The sequence below is a fragment of the Oculina patagonica genome, chromosome 8 (assembly GCF_052425735.1).
Source record: "Oculina patagonica isolate OP01 chromosome 8, crgOcupat, whole genome shotgun sequence".
NCBI lineage: Eukaryota > Metazoa > Cnidaria > Anthozoa > Scleractinia > Oculinidae > Oculina > Oculina patagonica.
The window spans coordinates 747,577-767,173 of NC_135765.1; the positions used below are offsets into that span (position 1 = coordinate 747,577).

General features: G+C 39.5%; 4 protein-coding genes across 4 annotated transcripts in view; 2 read left to right on the forward strand and 2 right to left on the reverse strand.

The window, feature by feature from the left end:
* The window catches only part of LOC144662403 (glycine receptor subunit alphaZ1-like), a 9,928-nt gene extending 3,960 nt beyond the window's left edge, over positions 1–5,968 (reverse strand). The window contains exons 1-7 of the mRNA XM_078523202.1: positions 5,743–5,968; positions 4,602–4,702; positions 3,984–4,051; positions 1,858–2,075; positions 1,588–1,670; positions 888–1,028; positions 1–448 (exon numbers count right to left, since the gene is read on the reverse strand). The exon at positions 1–448 is cut by the window's left edge and continues 13 nt beyond it. Coding sequence (XP_078379328.1) covers positions 1–448; positions 888–1,028; positions 1,588–1,670; positions 1,858–2,075; positions 3,984–4,051; positions 4,602–4,702; positions 5,743–5,816 — 1,133 coding nt within the window. The 5' untranslated portion in view covers positions 5,817–5,968. The remainder of the gene's footprint in view (positions 449–887; positions 1,029–1,587; positions 1,671–1,857; positions 2,076–3,983; positions 4,052–4,601; positions 4,703–5,742) is intronic.
* The window catches only part of LOC144662416 (profilin-2-like), a 168,062-nt gene that overhangs the window by 84,163 nt on the left and 64,302 nt on the right, over positions 1–19,597 (forward strand). The window lies entirely within an intron of this gene.
* Positions 7,404–13,694, reverse strand: LOC144662402 (gamma-aminobutyric acid receptor subunit beta-like). Its single transcript, XM_078523201.1, has 8 exons — positions 13,588–13,694; positions 12,666–12,766; positions 12,355–12,422; positions 10,226–10,443; positions 9,963–10,045; positions 8,761–8,901; positions 7,963–8,429; positions 7,404–7,666 (listed from the first exon to the last, which is right to left on the reverse strand). The coding sequence occupies exons 1-8, from the start codon at positions 13,659–13,661 to the stop codon at positions 7,415–7,417; spliced, it is 1,404 nt and encodes a 467-aa protein (XP_078379327.1). The 5' UTR covers positions 13,662–13,694; the 3' UTR covers positions 7,404–7,414.
* Positions 15,415–17,260, forward strand: LOC144664086 (uncharacterized). The gene is made up of 2 exons (XM_078525214.1): positions 15,415–15,833; positions 16,741–17,260. Exons 1-2 carry the CDS (start codon positions 15,415–15,417, stop codon positions 17,258–17,260), a joined length of 939 nt encoding a protein of 312 aa, XP_078381340.1.

A 19,597-nucleotide genomic window follows, 5' to 3' on the forward strand; every position in this document is an offset into this window, starting at 1 on the left:
TGTTTGTTTCCAAACGCTTGATGTAAATTCCCATTTTCTCTACACGTACAGCCTGCCTCTACATCATTCCTTTCCTCGAATGTCGCAGACGGGCTCACTGAAGACTGAAAGCGATGTCCTCGCTTTGAAAACGTTTTTGTAAAGGAACAGATGATGGCGAATTCAAGCAAGGCAGCAAATACAAAGAGAAAACTACCCAATAGGAACACGTCAATCGCTTTCACGTGACCAACTCTCGGCAGAGTGGACTGGACACCAAACATGAGTGTTGTTATGGCGAGGACTGTGGTGATTCCGAGTGAGACCCGAGCGGGTACCGAGCGTTCATCGATCCAGAAGCCGACCCAGCTCAGAGCCACTATGAGGATTGTGGGAATGAATTCTTGAAGGACGTAATGGCCGAGTTGTCTTTGCAAGTGGAATTTTGTTGACATTGAAGTAAAATTACCTGAGGAAAAAATTACTGGATTGTGATGACTAGACTAAAATCTTTCAAAGAAGAAAATTATGTCTTTTCCAGATCCTTAAAATTGAACTTTCATGCACAAGATGAAGTAAAACAGTAAGGCATAAATTACACCTTTAAAATTGATAAACGTTTCACAGTGAAGCGCGCTAAAATGTTGTCATTGTTTGCGATTTCTTTGCAACTTTCTAACAATTTCCGTTCAATTTTACCAGTTATAAGTAGGAGAAAAGTAAACATAACAGAAATAGGTTCCCGTAAGAGTCATATATTTCATCACATTGAACACTAATTCATGTACAGTGGAACCTCGATTTAACGAACCTCTATATAGCGAAGTCCTCGATATAACGAATGGTATTCTTCGCCCCAGTAATAGTAATAATATCGAAAAGAACCTCGATATAACGAAACAATCTACCTGTGCTGTACTCGTTAGCTTGTATGGTGTTTTTCCAGTTCACCAGAGTGTATTGTGGGATTCTGAGGTTCTCTGACACACGTACCGATCCTTTGTTGTCATTAAGCCAATACAGGATCATATCTTTCGTAGTGTAGGAATCTGAAACCAAGTTATAATAAGGTAACTGGCATACCTTCGTTACAAGCACGTCGTCTGATTCCAGCTACTTGTTTCAAAAAACTTTTGGTTGTGTATCCTGGAGGAGTACCTTGTAAAAATGACGATGGTTTCGTCAGAAATTTAAAAAAAAACACTCCTTAAAGGTACAGAATCTGCCTTGATGGGCGTGGCTTAAATGCATTTTACTAAAAAAAACATATTATCCAAACTGCATGTATATTTTTTATTGATGAATTAAAATCATGGTAGAGATTAAAATAAAAGATCAGTTGTTTAACAAATAATTCCCGTGACACTTTTCCAGATTCAGTACCCTAAACGATACCATGATACCTTTTTTCCATAGAAGGTATACAGGGTAACATTCCTGTCCAAATGTTATATAAAAAGGGTGAGAGGAAGGACTTCGGACAGAGTCTTCCCGTACCCTCTGGGGCACCCCCCCCCCCCCCCGCACAACGCCAATTAAACCTTATCAGGGTCGGTCGTGTCTTGTAAGGCCACAGCATACAAAAATTAAGTTTGGGTTTATACTCACAACTTTCAAAAGCCATTTCACAAACTTGCTCGTCCATGGGAAATTTCCGCAAATTCATTGGACAGTATAGACGGAGTTTTCTTCTAAAAGGGTAATAGAAAATGGTGATTGCAGCTCCTTGTGAGGCTACCTAATAATAAAGTATTTCTAACAGTCCGGCTAACTTTAGTCCTACAGGTAAACCTCTATATTACATAACTGTAAATAAATCAAGCATTTACAAGACAAATGCAAAATCTAGGTAAAAAATTAACGCCATCAAGAAATGACCTGCAACTGTATGTAATAAGGCCGTCCTGAGTGAGCTCAAACAGAAAATCTCCACAAGCAGTTTTGTCGCTCAGATCGTTCACAAAATGTATGTCTGGTAACCACACTTGCTCGAGAATGTTCCCCAACAATTTCATTTTCTGAATTCCAAGTGAAGGTCCATATGCCAGACGGGGATCGATCCAGTGTTGTCGGAAGAACATAACGATGGACACTTCCTGTGTTCAAAACAAAATCACCAGAAAAATACATGAGTCAGTCAGTCACACAGCCATTCAGTTAGTCAGTCAGTCAGTCAGTCAGTCAGTCATTAAGCCAGAAAGTCAGTTAAACAGTCAGTCAGTCAGTCAGTCAGTCAGTCAGTCAGTCAGCAAGTCAGTCAGTCCGTCAGACAGTCAGTCAGTCAGACACTCAGTCAGCAAGTCAGTCAGTCAGTCAGTCAGTCAGACAGTCAGTCAGCAAGTCACTCAGCAAGTCACTCAGTCCGTCAGACAGTCAGTCAGTCAGTCAATCAGGCAGTCAGACAATCAGTCAGCAAGTCAGTCAGTGAACAAGTCAGTCAGCAAGTCAGTCAGTCAGTCAGTCAGTCAGACAGTCAGTCAGTCAGTCAGCAAGTCAGTCAGTCAACAAGTCAGTCAGCAAGTCAGTCAGACAGTCAGTCAGCAAGTCAGTCAGTCAGTCAGACAGTCAGTCAGCAAGTCATTCAGCAAGTCAGTCAGTCAGTCAGTCAGTCAGCAAGTCAGTCAGTCAACAAGTCAGTCAGCATGTCAGTCAGTCAGCAAGTCACTCAGCAAGTCAGTCAGTCCGTCAGACAGTCAGTCAGTCAGTCAGTCAGTCAGTCAGTCAGGCAGTCAGACACTCAGTCAGCAAGTCAGTCAGTCAACAAGTCAGTCAGTAAGTCAGTCAGTCAGTCAGTCAGTCAGTCAGTCAGACAGTCAGTCAGTCAGTCAGCAAGTCAGTCAGTCAGTCAACAAGTCAGTCAGCAAGTCAGTCAGTCAGTCAGTCAGTCAACAAGTCAGGCAGCAAGTCAGTCAGTCAGTCAGCAAGTCACTCAGCAAGTCAGTCAGTCCGTCAGACAGTCAGTCAGTCAGTCAGTCAGTCAGGCAGTCAGACACTCAGTCAGCAAGTCAGTCAGTGAACAAGTCAGTCAGCAAGTCAGTCAGTCAGTCAGTCAGCAAGTCAGTCAGTCAACAAGTCAGTCAGCAAGTCAGTCAGACAGTCAGTCAGCAAGTCAGTCAGTCAGTCAGACAGTCAGTCAGCAAGTCATTCAGCAAGTCAGTCAGTCAGTCAGTCAGCAAGTCAGTCAGTCAACAAGTCAGTCAGCATGTCAGTCAGTCAGCAAGTCACTCAGCAAGTCAGTCAGTCCGTCAGACAGTCAGTCAGTCAGTCAGTCAGTCAGTCAGTCAGTCAGTCAGTCAGTCAGTCAGGCAGTCAGACACTCAGTCAGCAAGTCAGTCAGTCAACAAGTCAGTCAGTAAGTCAGTCAGTCAGTCAGTCAGTCAGACAGTCAGTCAGTCAGTCAGCAAGTCAGTCAGTCAGTCAACAAGTCAGTCAGCAAGTCAGTCAGTCAGTCAACAAGTCAGGCAGCAAGTCAGTCAGTCAGCATGTCAGTCAGTCAGTCGGCAAGTCACTCAGCAAGTCAGTCAGTCCGTCAGACAGTCAGTCAGTCAGTCAGTCAGGCAGTCAGACACTCAGTCAGCAAGCCAGTCAGTGAACAAGTCAGTCAGTAAGTCAGTCAGTCAGTCAGACAGTCAGTCAGTCAGTCAGCAAGTCAGTCAGGCAGTCAACAAGTCAGTCAGCAAGTCAGTCAGTCAGTCAGCAAGTCAGTCAGTCAGTCAGTCAACAAGTCAGGCAGCAAGTCAGTCAGTCAGTCAGTCAGTCAGCAAGTCAGTCAGTCAACAAGTCAGGCAGCAAGTCAGTCAGTCAGTCCGTCAGTCAGTCAGTCAGTCAAATAGCCAGTAGGGATAAAAAGAAGAGTGTAGCTTTTTTTACATGAACAATTCTATGCATATGTAAAGCTAACTGGTCCCCATGCCTCTGTAGGTTATTTCGGTGCGGGAGGTCGTGGCGTAGACAACAAGATAGAGCCTGTAACCGAGACTGCGTTTGTCACGTGACGTACTTACCATGTCAATTTCTTTGATAGGAACCATTGATAACACTTGTATAGAAATGTTGACTATACACGGCGGACCTGGAAACACAAAATACAATTTCAGTTGTAGGTGTTTTGTCGTGTTTGAGCAAACTGTGCATGGCATGCACTTACAATATAAACAAAATACTGCTTAGAGAATCTGGAACATTAAAACAAATCAGTCTTAACAAAACCCGCCTGCGTCTATATTGTTGCAGTTTCTTTATTTTTGACTATGTAATTCAACATTAAAGCCTGATTCTCACTAGCGACCCAAGCACAAGCACAAACACAAGCGCAAGCATAAGCACTTTGTTCCAAGTGAAAACGAACGTCAACATATATAAGCACAAGCACATAAGCATAAGAATACGATGTTTACTAGTTAGAAGAAGGCTGTTTCGTTTTCACACGAACGCAAGCACAAGAAAAGGAAAAATTTGGATCCTTGTGCTTGTGCTTGCGTTGTGCTTATGCTTGCGTCGAAGCCGTTTTCACTATTATATGAAGTAAGAATTGTTATGCTTGCGCTTGTGCTTCATCGCTAGCGAAAACCAGGCTTGAGCTGGGCGTTTACTTGGCATAATAATCCAAAAAACAGCCTTACCTCCAAAATTCGGCCTCAGTCTTTTGTCGTAGCCATCAAGCAACTTTTCTAACATCAGCGTAGTGTCAGCTGCTTTTGCAAGTAGCACGTTTGTATCGCTTCTGTAAGGTTGAATTGATTTGTTTCGAGAATTTTACGAGGCAATAATTGCAAGTGGGCTGGGGCGTTTAAGATAATAAAAAACAATAGCAGGCTTGGATTCCAGGGGAGTGCATTTTGTTTCTTTGGCTCAATGTGGTTTTAGAATCCAATTCGGAGTTAAATCTCTCCCTTAAATCCTGTATTATTAATTTTAATTTCCGTTATAATTTCTTCGATCAAATATGCGGCTTGTTATATGGCCCGAATTTCATTTTAAGGACTATGCTATGCTAGAAGAAGGCCTTACAAATAGGAAATAAAGACTGATCTAAGCTCACGTCAAGTCGTGGTTTTAGAATTTATTCTTTTCAGTGCTCTTCAAAGCAAAATGAGTCACATCAGGAAATCGGTACTCTGACTACTCTGGCAACAGCAGCGTATATGAAATCTTGTTTCTTGATTAAATCCCGTTTCACTGATATAAAGCAAATTTTAAAATCCAGCCAACTACCGAGTTATACTCCTCCAAAAAATCCCTCCAAATACAGTATTAAATGACTTGGCTTGTTTACCTGCGATAGCTGAGCCACTTAAGGCTGGTTCTCATATGATCGCCCCGATCGTCTCTGTCGCTTCTGTCGTTTGCAAAGTCTGAGGTGATTGGAGGAAGCAAACTTTTTGAAGCGACAGAAGCGACAGCGACGATCGGGACGATCGTATGAGAACCAGGCTTAAAAATACAATTAACCATCAAACTAACAAAGCGTCACTTTTTTCATTTCCTGATTTCTTTTTTAAGCGTTCTTTGGCTTGAAAGCGTCAAAGAAAACCAGAATTGCCAAAAGCCATAAATAGTGAAAATTATAACAGCCCTTAAATAATTTGTGAAACACTTTGCACTTTTTGCAGCAAACAACACCTGATTTCAACCGTTTAAGTTGTTTGCTGATTTGCTTCTAAAATATATAACTGCTATTGACAAATAGCCGCTAAACTCTTATTTCTGTTTCTAGTTAAACCAGAAAGCTACTTATCATGAAAACACTAAAATACAACGTACCTTGATGTATTAACTGCTTGTGCTAAAAAACCCTTGTTGATAAAACTCAGCCACAAAACAAATATTAAAGACATCGTCTTTCTGTTACTCGATCTAGAGATAGTAAAATCCTTAAGTGGGGATCACACGATGGTGAAAGCTGATTGCGTTTGCAAATGAGGTTTTCAAGGTGTTAAGAGTTTGAAACTTGTCTAATTATCGGCACTAATGAATCTCGTCACTGCGCCTGTGTAGAATAGATGCTTTAGAAATCAATTCAAATTATCTCTCAAAACTTAAAGTTTGACAACGAAACAAGCTGTGCTCTTATAAAAAAAATCGCTCTAGACTCAAGTCATTTCAAAACACTTTAATATCTACATTTTTTGTTTTAAAAATCCTTGTTCGATGACATTAATTCCTGATTTTTGCTTCTGATAACATTATAATCATGCGTTATTAAAACTATTATTAAAAATTTAGATTGTTGGTCCGTTCTTATGCAAAACAATCTAACATAAACAGCTTGCTGTCTCGATAATTGTGTGCAATTCATCTCGAAATTTAGGCACCCTACGTCCTCCTTCGGGTACAAATAATATCACAATTTGAATATGAAGATCCTTACACAATCCAGGCATTCTTCAACAACGGCAATCAGCCAAGAAAGGACACGGGTGTCAAACAGGTTCTAACAAACATATCTGCATTTGGTTAATCAAAGGCTCCTATGAGCAACTCGTGAATGCAGAAGATATACTGGGCCTTTCAATAACATGCGTCCCCTGAAGTTTAAAATTAAACTTACCGGTAACTACAGATTGCATTTTTGATGCCGTCAATTATAATTATAATTATGGCGACAGGCAACGAACACCTCTAATAAGTCTCTGTCTGCACTTCAGTTTTTTAATAAAGCCCACCTCTCTTTTAAACCACCCTTCCCTAGATGGTAAATCATGGCAATTTAGTAAATTTAGTAAACAAGGTACTCATTTACTACATTTACTTATTATTTTGCCAAACAGCATAAATGTGTTACCAAACAGCAGTTTAACACTAAAAACTCTACTTTTTTCTTTATTATCTTCTCGAAAAGTTCCCTTATTAATAAAGTCCCTCCCCCGCCCAATAAGATGAGATAAGATGAGATGAGATGAGATGAGATGAGATGAGATGGGATGAGATGGGATGGGATGGGATGGGATGGGATGGGATGGGATGGGATGAGATGAGATCGGGATGGAATGGTTTTGCTGGTATTTGGCTTTCATTTGTTCAAAAAACTAAAATGAATGTTAAAAATGTTAAAAACTAAATAAAACTAATACAATAAAATATTAAAAACTATTAACTAACTTAGATTTAAAGATATAACGGTTCTTAAATTTAAAAAGTAGTTAATGGTTAACTAGTATAAATGACAAAAATGTTGGTAACAGTATAAACGGTGATAAAAACATAACTTTTTAGTGTGGAATGGATATCTGGAAGAATATAAGAGGTACTGATGTTTATTTGTGGGTCAGATCAGATCAGCTTGTATTTTTCTATTTTTCAGTTGTATGTTGACATCAAGAAACGAAACTGCAGTAGTTGAATGCTTTCTTCTAAATACTATAGTAGGGTGGATGCTGTTCAGGCAGGAACATTTCTCAAACTCATCAATAGTTCATCAAGTCAAGCTTAAATCTCAAACGTCTGCAAAGCAGTAAACTGCAAAGTAGATTGACAGGTACAAAGCGTACGCCAAAGGAAACAACTTTCTACTGTGTTTATCAATAGTGCAAGGCTCGCGCCGGAAGTTGAAGGGTCTCGAAGCGTGTTTTGGAAGGTTTACAGAGTTAGCACGCGCCGGCTTTCTGAATAACCGGGATGTTGACGATTTGGAAAATACTGTGGTGAAGCTTAGGGAAGGATGGTAATTTTCCCCGCGGTCTTTTGCCTACAAAGCAAAAAAAGTAAACAGAAAATTAAAACTGGAAACACAAAGGAAAAATATCCAGGCTGGAACTTTCGATACACTGAGCACTTCAGTGCTGTATGTTTATACACACCGTTGCCACTCGAGAGAAAGAGAGAACCAACTACCGTCCTACCGTTCTCCTCCTAGCTCTAGTCAGCAGGGAAAACAAGAACATTTGCTGCCTTACTTCCTTTCGGCGACTGGAAGTTAGGACGCAAAACGTCTCTCTGCTGAGCTGTTATTTTCGAAAACTGAGTTAGAAAATTCTTATATACCTTACTCTCGTCTTGTTTGTTTTCAAAGCCTTGATTCAAGTTCCCATTTTCTTTACACGTACAGCCTGTCTCTACGTCATTCCTGTCCTCGAATATCGCAGACGAGCTCAGAAAGCGTTTTTCTTTTGATAGTTCTCGGTCTACCGAAAACAGTTTTGTAAAGGAGCAGATGATGGCGAATTCAACCAAGGCGGCAAATACAAAGAGAAAACTACCCAATAGGAACACGTCAATCGCTTTCACGTGACCAACTCTCGGCAGAGTGGACTGGACACCAAACATGAGTGTTGTTATGGCGAGTACTGTGGTGATTCCGAGTGAGACCCGAGCAGGTACCGAGCGTTCATCGATCCAGAAGCCGACCCAGCTCAGAGCCACTATGAGGATTGTGGGAATGAATTCTTGAAGGACGTAATGGCCGAGTTGTCTTTGTAAGTGGAATTTTGTTGACATTGAAGTAAAATTACCTGAAGAAAAAAGGGATTGTGATAATTAGAGTAAAATCTTTCGAAAAAGAAATTTATGTCTTTTCCAGATCCTTCAAAGCTTTCTGAACTTTCAGGAGATGAAGAAAAACAGTAAAGCATAAATTACGCCTTTAAAATTGATAAACGTTTTACAGTGAAGCGCGCTGAAATGTTGCCATTGTTTGCGATTTCTTTGCAACTTTCTAACAGTTTTCGTTTAATTTTACCAGTTATAAGAAGGAGGAAAGTAAACATAACAGAAATAGGTTTCCGCAAAAGAGTCATGTATTATTTCATCACATTGAACAATACTTCATGTAACACAATCTACCTGTGCTGTACTCGTTAGCTTGTATGGTGTTTTCCCAGTTCACCAGAGTGTATTGTGGGATTCTGAGGTTCTCTGACACACGTACCGGTCCCTTGTTATCATTAAGCCAATAAAGGATCAAATCTTTTGTAGAATATGAATCTGAAACAGTACACACCAAGTTATAATTAGGTAACTGACAAACCTTCATTACAAACATGTCGCCTAATTCCAGCTACTTGTTCCCTAGCCTGCGAGCAGGCTCTCTATTCGGAGGCAACGTGAATTGAACTCTTCGAGCGCCGAAGGCGCGATCCCGCGAGTGCACTCGCCCCTTCGGTACTCGCTGGATCGCTCCTTCGGCGCTCGAGGAGTTCAATATTCACGTTGCCTCCGAATAGAGAGTCTGCTCGCAGACTACTTGTTTCCAGAGATTCCAACCCTTTTTGAAGGAAGATATGGAGTATTTTTAGCACTGAAGGTGCGAGCCTCAAGGAGGGTCTGGTGGCATGTTCCACCGGGAAATTTTGCAAATTTAGGTTCTCTCAAGTACCGTTCCCGGCATTTTGACATCATTTCTGAGTTATTCTATAAGGTCTTTATTCCTTTCACAGACATTTTTGTTTGGTGCTTTACTTCACTTTTGTTACACTGAAATCGTAAAAAGTACTAAAGATTAGCATTTTCCCCTTGTTTTCAGAATTTCATGATAAATTGGGAGAAGCTGAAAAAAAACCCGGGAGACCGGGAGGCAACGCATCAAATCGGGAGCTGGACTCCCGATCAAAACGGGAGGGTTGGAATCTCGGTGTATATCAGGCAAATTAAAGTTCAAGTTCAACAGGGGAGACCCCTGTAAAAATGACTGGTGCTCGTCGGAAATTTCACAAACCCCCAGAATTTACCTTGATGGGGGTGGCTTAAACGCATTTCACCCCTAAGAGGTACCAATTCTAAAAATGCATATTATCCAAACTGAATTTATATTTTTTTTATTGATGAATTTGATTCACGGTTGATATAAAAATAAAAGAACAGTTTTCTGACAAATAATTTAATCTTTGATACTTTTTCAGAGTCAGTACCCTAAAGGGTGAGAGGAAGGACTTCGGACAGGGTCTTCCCGTACCCTCCCCACCCACAACGCTAATAAAACCTTATCAGGGTCGGTCGTGTCTTGTAAGGCCACAGTATACAAAAATTAAGTTTGGGTCTATACTCACAACTTTCAAAAGCCATTTCACAAACTTGCTCGTCCATGGGAAATTTCCGCAAATTCATTGGACAATATAGACGGAGTTTTCTTCTAAAACGGTAAAAGAAAAAAATACAGATCGCAGTCTCTTGTGAGGCTACCTAATAATAAAGTACTTCGAACAGTTTAGTCCTACAGGTAAACCTCTATATTACATAATTGTAAATAAATCGAGCATTTACAAGAAAAATGCAAAATCTGGTAAAAAATTAACGCCATCAAGCAAACGACCTGCAACTGTGAGTAATAAGGCCGTCCTGAGTAAGCTCAAACATGAAATCTCCACAAGCAGTTTTGTCGCTCAGATCGTTCACGAAATATATGTCCGGTAACCACACTTGTTCGACAATGTTTCCCAACAGTTTCATTTTTTGAATTCCAAGTGAAGGTCCATATGCCAGACGGGGATCGATCCAGTGTTGACGGAAAAACATGACGACAGTAGCCTCCTGTGTTAAAAAAAAAAAACAGCAGTCAGTCAGTCAGTCAGTCAGTCAGTCAGTCAGTCAGCCATCAGTCAGCCAGTCAGTCAGTCAACATGTCAGTCAGTCAGCAAGTCAGTCAGTAAGCCAGTCAGTCAGTCAGTCAGTCAGTCAGTCAGACAGACAGACAGACAGACAGACAGTCAGTCAGTCAGTTAGACAGCATAGAAATGACATCTTCTGGTCGTTACACCTATGCAAGAGAAATAATCAGCAAAAAGGCTACCAAAGTTATTTCTATCATTAAACGATTTCTATCCAACATTGATTCATCAACAATTGTGATACGAAATAAACTTTTTGATGCCCTAGTTAAACCCATACTTTTGTATGGTTGTGAAATATGGGGACCCGAACTTTTATCATACAAAACACATTTCGATAAAAGTACAATTGACTAAGTTCACATCCGGTTTTGCAAACAAGCATTAAATGTACCATGGTATGCAGAAAACGTAGCATGTAGAGCAGAAATAGGTCGATACCCTTTAGCAATAGACATAAAAGCATCTATCTTCTGCTATTTTCAAAGATTAGAACATAAGATAACCAATCCCATATTAAATGATGCATTTCTTTACGCCAAAAAACATACTAAATCTGTCAGTTTATTAAATGATGATGAAGCATTAGGAATTCACTCCGGTAATGACATATCAGCTCAACAACTTTCAACGAATTCTTGTTCTAAAATTAAACATAGGTTAAGAAAAAATTATTTCCAAAATTGGTCGAAGGTCCGAAATTGCGCGTCAGTTAGCTCTAGAGAAAAATTAACTCACAAAGAAGTTTAAAAGGATTACCAATTAGAAGAGTATCTCACTACAGTTAAAAATCCAGCGCATCGAATAAGAATTCAGTACTAAACTACGATTAGGGGTACGTTCCCTACGCATACAAACTGGAAAATGTGAAAATGCAGGAGCACCCATACCAGTTGAAGAACGAAAGTGCTTGGTATGTAAGGAAAACCACATAGAGGACGAACAGCATTTTTTAATGTATTGCAAAGGGTATAATGATGTTAGAAAAGAGCTTCATTCCATCGTGTCACAAACTGATCCTCGCTTTGTAGATTTAACTGATCATGAAAAAATAATGTACCTTCATAAATTAGATAATAACGCTACCTCTAGAATCATAGCTAAATATATCTTTCTCATGTTTCAAAAAAGAAAAGAAATTTTAAATTGAAAGTTATATCAATAAATAGTTGTATAATTAATAGTTCAATTATTATCATAAACGTATGCATTGTAATTCAAGTGCTTGTTATTAAGTAATTTGTTAGCATAGTTGCTATAACACCTTTATTGTAACTAGACCAATACCTCCCTTTGGAGTGTAAGGCACAATAAAGATTTACTGTTACTCTTACGTCCGTCAGTCAGTCAGTCAGTCAGTCAGTCAGTCAGCCAGTCAACATGTCAGGCAGCCGGCAAGTCAGTCAGTCAGTCAGTCAGTCAGTCAGTCAGTCAGTCAGTCAGTCAGTCAGTCAGTTAGTCAGTCAGTCAGTCAGTCAGTCAGTCAGTCAGTCAGTTAATTAATTAATTAGTTAATTAATTAATTAATTTCTGTCAGTCAGTCAGTCAAATGGCCAGTAGGGAAGGAAGGAAGTATTACCGTGGCACTATCAACACTAATTAACGATTGAGTGGCTCTCTCGGTTTGTTTCCAACTACAGAAATGAATGGTTATTGTTTCCGAAAACATTGATAAAAAGAAGAGTGTAGTTTTTTTTACATGAACAATTCTATGCATATGTAAAAACTAACTGGTCCCCATGCCTCTGTAGGTTATTTCGGTGCGGGAGGTCGTGGCGTAGACTACAGGATAGAGCCTGTAACCGAGACTGCGTTTGTCACGTGACATACTTACCATGTCAATTTCTTTGATGGGAACCATTGACAACACTTGTATAGAAATGTTGACTTTACATGGCGAACCTGGAAACACAAAATACAATTTAGTAAAAGGTGTTTTGTCATGTTCATTCACTTGCAATAGACAAAATACAGCTTAGAGAATGTGGAACATTAAAACAAATCAGACTTAATAAAACCCGCCTGTGTTTAGATTGTTGCAGATTCAGTACACTTTTTGACTAGATAATTCAACGTTCAGACTAGATTATTGGTCATTATTACACTCTATTACAAATAAAAAATACAGGAAAACAACAGCCTTACCTCCAAAGTTCGGTCTCAGTCTTTTATCGTAGCCATCAAGCAACTTTTCTAACATCAGCGTAGTATCAGCTGCTTTTCCAAGTAGCATGTTTGTATCGTTTCTGCAAGGTTGAATTAACTGATTTCGAGAAATTTTACGAGGCAATAATAATGCTCAATGTCGTTTTAGAATCTAATTCGGAGTTAAATCTAATTAATTTCCGTTATAATTTCTTCAATCAAACATGCAGCTTGTTATGTCTTCAACACCTGCTCTGCCTCGAATTTCATTTCGGGGAGTTTACGACCAAACAAGATGACTGAAATCAGGTTCATCTTCTCAGTGCTAGAAGATCTAAGCTCACGAAAGTCGTTGTTTAAGAATTTATTTTTTTCAGTGCTCTTCAAAGCAAATTTGTTACATCGAAAAATCGGTTTTGGCAACAGCAGCGTATATATGAAATCTTGTTTCTTGATTAAATCCTTGCCCGTTTTACTGATATAAAGCGAATTTTAAAATCCAGACTACTACCGAGTTATACTCCTCCAAAAAATCCCTCCAAATACAGTATTAAATGACTTGGCTTGTTTACCTGCGATAGCTGAGCCACTAGAAATGCAATTAACCATCAAACCGACAAAGCGTCACTTTTTTCATTTCCTGATTTCTTTTTTAAGTGTTTTCAAGCTTGGAAGCGACAAAGAAAACCAGAATTGTCAAAAGCCACAATAGATGAAAAATTATAACAGCCCTAAAATTATTCGTGAAACACTTCGCACTTTTCGCAGCACACAACACCTGATTTGAGCCGTTTCAATTGTTTGCTGATTTGCTTCTAAAATGCATAACTGCTATTAACAAATAGCCGCTAAACTGTTTTTCCGTTTCTAGTTAATTATAAACCAGAAAGCTACTGATTAAAAACACTAAAATACAACGTACCTTGTTGTATTAGCAGCTTGTGCTAGAAGATCCTTGCTGATAAAACTTAGCCACAAAGCAAACATTAAAGACATCGTCTTTCTGTTACTCGATCTAGAGATAGCAAGACTCTTTTACAAATTGGTGAAAACTGTTTGCGTTTGCAAATGAGGTTTTCAAGGTGTTAAGAGTTTGAAATTTGCCTAATTATCAGCGCTAATGAATCTCGTCACTGCGTCTGTGTTTGTTGTAGAATAGATGCTTAAGAAAACAATTCAAATTATCTCTCAAAACTAAAAGTTTGGCAGCGAAACAAGCTGTGCTCTTATAAAAAATCGCTTTAGTCTCAAGTCATTTCAAACACTTTAATATCTGCATTTTTTTGTTTTGAGAATCCTTGTTCGATTACATTAATTCCTGATTTTTGCTTCTAATAACATTATAAACATGCGTTATTAAAACTATAATTAAAAATTTAGATTCCTGGTCCGTTCTCATCTTAGCTTATGCAAAACAATCTAACATAAACAGCTTGCTGTCTCACTAATTGTGCGCAATTCATCTCAAAATTTAGGCACCCTACGTCCTCCTCCGGGTACAAACAATATTACAATTTGAATATGAAAATCCTCACGCAATCCAGGCATTTTTCAAAAAAGGCAATCAGCCAAAAAAGACACGGGTGTCAAGCAGGTTCTTACAAACATATTTGCATTTGGTTATCAAAGGCTCCTATGAGCAACTCGTAAATGCAAAAGATATACTGGGCCTATAAGTAACATGCGAACTCTAAGGTTGAAAGCTTAAGGTCGCGCAGGACCCTTGCTCATAAATAAATTCATTAGCCAAATTTATTGACGGGGTGCTATCTTGTAAAGCTTTAATTCCCTACGTTTTGAACATCGATTCCTGTAAAATTTATCAAGGATATAAGGGGATGATGGAATTACATCATGATTGTCCCTTTACTGAGAGATGAACGTTCACTGTGATGTTACAAGCTGTTAAAAGTTTAACTGCAGATTACGAGATTTTGTGTCCAAGTGTTCAGCTAGAAGAGCCTACCGAATTAAATGATTATATAACCTTGTGATAAACCATAACCTCTTTTGTGTTCTGACAAGAACGAAATTTTCGATCTAAAAAACTGCTAGAAGTTAATGGCTTCTAAGAGAGTAAAAATGTGAAATCTGAACATTGAAACGTGCTATCTTCATTTTGAGAAGGTCGTTTCAAAATCCGCTCTTGTCAGAACACAATAGAGTACACCAAATTTATGTTCCTCGCGAATCAGCTTCTGAAATTCTATATCGGCGGAGAAAACTTGGACACAAAATTGTAGGTTTTGAGGCTTCCGAAGACCTTCCGAGTCAATACTTGGCTTCACACTAGAAGCTAAGTTAGTTTCAAGTCAGCACTTGAATCAAGTGCACTTAAAAATCTTAAGTCGTATTTTACAAAATCTGGCTTCACACTTGATGACTAAGTATATTACTTGAGGTACAAGCTGTCAATCATCTTTCGCGGGGTAAAATCAGTCACGCATAATTATCACAAACACGATTGCACGCTTGTGAAATCATGAGGCCTTTGCAAAAGAGAATAGTTTTTTGTAATTTCCTATTTATTTTGTCGTTACTTTTGACCCAAAGAATTTCAACATTACAAGAAATGCACAGGTACTTTGTTATTAACGAGTACGTGGCAGCAACGCAAAGGAACAAGCGACATCTTCTGCTTTTCTCAAGAATGGTTCGACAACGTGGTTTTCGGCAAAGAAATCGCCGCAGGGCTTGGGCTTGGCCTCGTCCGCAAAACTGGTTTAAAGTGCTTTTGGCTGACCGAGACATGGATCCATTATGGAAAATGCATTTTCGTGTGACTCGTCCAACGTTCGAGGCTTTGTGTGATCTAGTCCGCGGAGACCTACAGAAGCAGCACACAAGAATGCGTTCACCTGTAAGCGTCGAAGAAAGAGTTGGCTTAGCGCTGTGGCGACTCGCAACAGGGGATAGTTTCAAAAGCTGTGGACTGCAATTTGGACTTGGGATGTCCACCGCCAAAACTATCTGTGCCGAATTTGAACTTTCTCTACTCCGACTAAAAAACCGATTTATTAAGTTTCCACTGACGCGACAAGAGTTGCAGGAACTTATGGACGAATTTGAAGAGGAATACGGGATTCCGCAAATAGTTGGCGCAATAGACGGTTGTCGCATCGAAATAAACGCACCCCCAGATAACCACGAGGACTACTTCAATAGAAAGCAACATTACAGTGTCAATTTACAGGCCGTAGTTGATTGTAGTTTAAAATTCATTATTTTATCAATACACGCGGCCAAATTGAAAACCGCCCTATTAAAAACACGCGCTTTGCGGGCCGCAAATGACTCCTAGCGGGCTGTTAATACATTAACGGCCCTGCAGCTGATTGGTTCTCGGTTCATCATCCGATTAACTTTAACCAATCAGCGTCGCTGACGCGGGAAAACCATTCAGGTGCGTACGCGTACAGCAAGAGTCTCGAACAGTTTTTCGACAAGTGAATTGTGTTCGGTAGGAAAAATCAAAGTCTGTTTGTTGTAAATGGGACAAAATACAGCCAAAAAATCGGATTTAGAAGCAAATGCACCAAGACGAAGAGACAAAGAGAGCAACTCCTTGTTGTCTTGCGAGAAACGAAACATCGTTCACATGAGTTGTGTATCTCCGGTCGAGCTAATTTAGCTAAAGCAGTTGCAGGAATTTTACGCGGAAGTTCAATGGGAAAATGTAAGTTTGTAAAGTATTATTATCCATGAATCAACCCATTGCTCATTATTTTCAGAGACACTGCAGCTAGCTCTTTTATACTAGAACTACACAATAAGACATAAGCCTCAGTAGCATCGTGTATAATTTTCATTGCGACGAAGTACTTGTGTTATTTGAATTGAAAATCATGATGCTAACTTCATTAAACTGAATGTGTTACCTATCTGGATGTTATTTGGCCTTGTTTATTGATAATAATGATAATAAAATGACTTTTTTCGGGAATATTGTTTATTTGCTCCCTTGTAGTGTCATTTGTGGCCCTTGCGCTTCGCGCTCGGGCCACAAATGACACTACGCGGGCGCAAATAAACAATATTCCCTCAAAAAGTCATTTTATTCCCTTATTCATGTTAGCTTCGGGTATCCTGGAAGTATACATGATGCCAGGGTGTTACGATTAAGTGGCCTCTTTGATTTGGGAGAAAACGAACAAATTTTAACTTCGCCAAAGAAAATTTTCAGTGGCACTGAAATCCCCCCTCTCATCATAGGAGACAGCGCTTATCCGCTGTTGAAGTGGCTGGTCAAACCGTATCCTAACAGAGGGCATCTTTCTCCAGATGAACGTGAATTTAACAAGAAACTTAGTGCTGCAAGATCTGTTGTCGAAAGAGCGTTTGGCATGCTCAAGGGACGCTGGCGCTTACTATTAAAGAAGGTTGAGCAGCAAACCAGAACACTCACTAAAACTGTTCTCGCTGCATGTGTTTTACATAACATCTGCGTTGATCACGGTGACTTGTACGATTGCAGCGACAGCGATTCAGATGACAGTGATTCTGACGGCGATTATGAAGGACCATTACAGGAGGACGGCGTTGAAGTGAGAGAAGCGCTTAAGAACTTTGTGTGGGATAACTTGTCGTTGATTTGAATACGTTGCGTTCAGTAACAAATTATTCCGAACAAAAGTCAAAAATGCTTGTCTCCTTTCAGAGTGAAACGAGAACTAATACAAGCGGTAGTGTGTTCATTATTTAATTCGTTGAAATTTAATGGGTTTCTTTTTCACGGTAGATTTACTGTGTCTTTCACAACGCGTGTAATTACAACAACTCTTAAAAAAGGTTCAAAACTGTAACAAGCGGACTGTGTGGACTTTATCCACTAAAAGTTAGCTAAAGTTGAACTTATCAAACGTGAACAGATGAATATTTAAAGCTTGAAAATCGTTTCTGTTATAAGCACAATTTTAGATTGAGTTTAAAAAACGTTGTTAAATTAAAGTTCAACTCAATAAGTTCAAATGACTAATTTTCAGAAAAAAACGAGAACAGTACATGAACAGAGTTTAACTGTCTCTATTCCGTCAACAAATCCTTCATTAAATCTTTAAATCCGGATAAAAGGGATGTTGTTTGTTCCATTTGCATCCTCTGATTCTCTTGCAACATTTTCATTGACTTTTTAAACCTTTTATTTTCCTGTTGAAGGCTTTTCTCCCACATTTCTTTGAACGCACTCCAGTCATCTGTGCCAACATCTTCGTCACTTTTTCCTCGTTTCTTCTTCCGTGATTCCTTACCACGCGCCTCGTTGCATCCACGTTTCATGCCAGCACTTGTTGAAGGTCTGTCTTCGTTTTCCGAGCTGGCGGTACTTGCGGAACATTCTTTCCTTTCCCTTGCCCCTGAAGAAGTGGGTTGTGGAGTACTTTCGGCATCGGATGCACTTGGTACAATTGAAGAACTTTCAATTTTCATCTTGGCGGGATCCACGCTGTCACGGTAGCCCATTGTTTGGTCAAAAATGCTGTAATAGGGAAAGTTCTCTAAGATTTTATTCAGGCCTTCTTCGCCAGTTTTACTTGATTTCAGCTTAAGCTGTTTAAATTCGTATTCCAAATTTTGCTGTCTCTTCTTAACTTGCGGCAAAGTACGCTCACTTCCATCACAGCTGCTCTTGAAGTTCTCGTAAATCTCGTTCCAAATTACTGCGCGCACTCTGGCTGAGGATGACTTCAGTTTTTCGAAACGAGCAGCCCACGCATGCAGAAGGTTTTTTGTTTCCTGTACGGACCAGTCTGCAGATTTTGGTTTTGGCTTTGTTTTTTCATTTGCTTTTACTTTGGACGATTCTTTGCCTGGATTGTTTGAAGGAGTCGGCGGGATAAAGTGTATTTGTTGCGGCGCGAAGAAGTGGCCAGGTTGAAATAGTGGCTGCACGTGTGGCTGGTTTTGAAGAACCGCATTTCGTGGTAGAAATGAAAACCGATGGTTAAAGCCGTCTCTGAAAAAAAGGAAGTTAAAATAGGATTATAAGTTTATTATAAGTTTAACCATATGCATCGACTTTTCTTTTCTTTCTTTGTTAACTTACATAAAAGACTCTTGCTCCTCCGAACACCAGCCGTCCATTTTGAATTTCTTCTGATTTCAGCTGGCAAGTTGTTTTTCAGAATCGTGACAACGCTGCACGCGCGCGCGCGCTTTCAGTTGGCTTCCATTTCCTATTGGTCAAGTGCGTTCTCAAGTGTGGTGTAGACCATACTTGGCGGCGTACTTCGGCTTCTTTGAACTACGAAAGTTTCCATGGTCACCAAGAAAAGTTCAAGTAAGTACGTTTTACCCCTTCACACTCAAAGTAGGTTCCAAGTGCACTTAGACTATTTTTTAAGCTCTAGTGTGAAGCCAAGTAATGTTTACAACAACGTGTGCTTTTTTCAATTCACAGCTGTGAATCTAATTATGATAATTCGCTTTGTTACAGCGCAGCTGAGAACAATAGCATATAATTACTTAAACAAAGAAAAAAATTCTCATGAATATTTCGTTTGTTGTCGGCTTCAGTCGATGCAGTTCGTGCATACTCTTTAAATAAATACATAAATAATGATTGCAAGGGTCCTGCGCGACCTTAACTGCGGTTTGCGTTTTTTGAGGCCGTCAGTTATAATTATAATTATGGCGACAGGCAACAAACACCTCTAATATGCCCCTGTCTGAAAGTCCAATTTGCAATAAGCGCCCCCTCTCCCTAGATGGTCAGTAAATCATGACAATTTACGAACAAGGAAACAAGGCACCTTGACATTCTTTAAAGGTACTCGTCTCCTACATTTACTTATGATTTTTTCTATTTTGTCAAAACAGGACTTAAACACTAAAACGTCCACTTTATTTGTTTAATATGAACTCCAACAGATATTCGATTTAAATTAAGCCCCCCATCTCTAAAAAGCCCCCTCTTAATTAAGCCCCCAAAGTCCAAA

What these genes read in the sequence shown, in the direction of transcription:
- LOC144664086 (XM_078525214.1), top strand. Translation starts at nt 15,415, where the DNA reads ATGGATCCATTATGGAAAATGCATTTTCGTGTGACTCGTCCAACGTTC. An exon ending in GAGGACTACTTCAATAGAAA is followed by an intron (nt 15,834 to 16,740) that starts GCAACATTACAG and finishes TATTCATGTTAG; the next exon opens with CTTCGGGTATCCTGGAAGTA.
- LOC144662402 (XM_078523201.1), bottom strand. Translation starts at nt 13,661, where the DNA reads ATGTCTTTAATGTTTGCTTTGTGGCTAAGTTTTATCAGCAAGGATCTT. An exon ending in CTTATTACTCACAGTTGCAG is followed by an intron (nt 10,046 to 10,225) that starts GTCGTTTGCTTG and finishes TTACCGTTTTAG; the next exon opens with AAGAAAACTCCGTCTATATT. An exon ending in TGAAATGGCTTTTGAAAGTT is followed by an intron (nt 8,902 to 9,962) that starts GTGAGTATAGAC and finishes GTACTGTTTCAG; the next exon opens with ATTCATATTCTACAAAAGAT.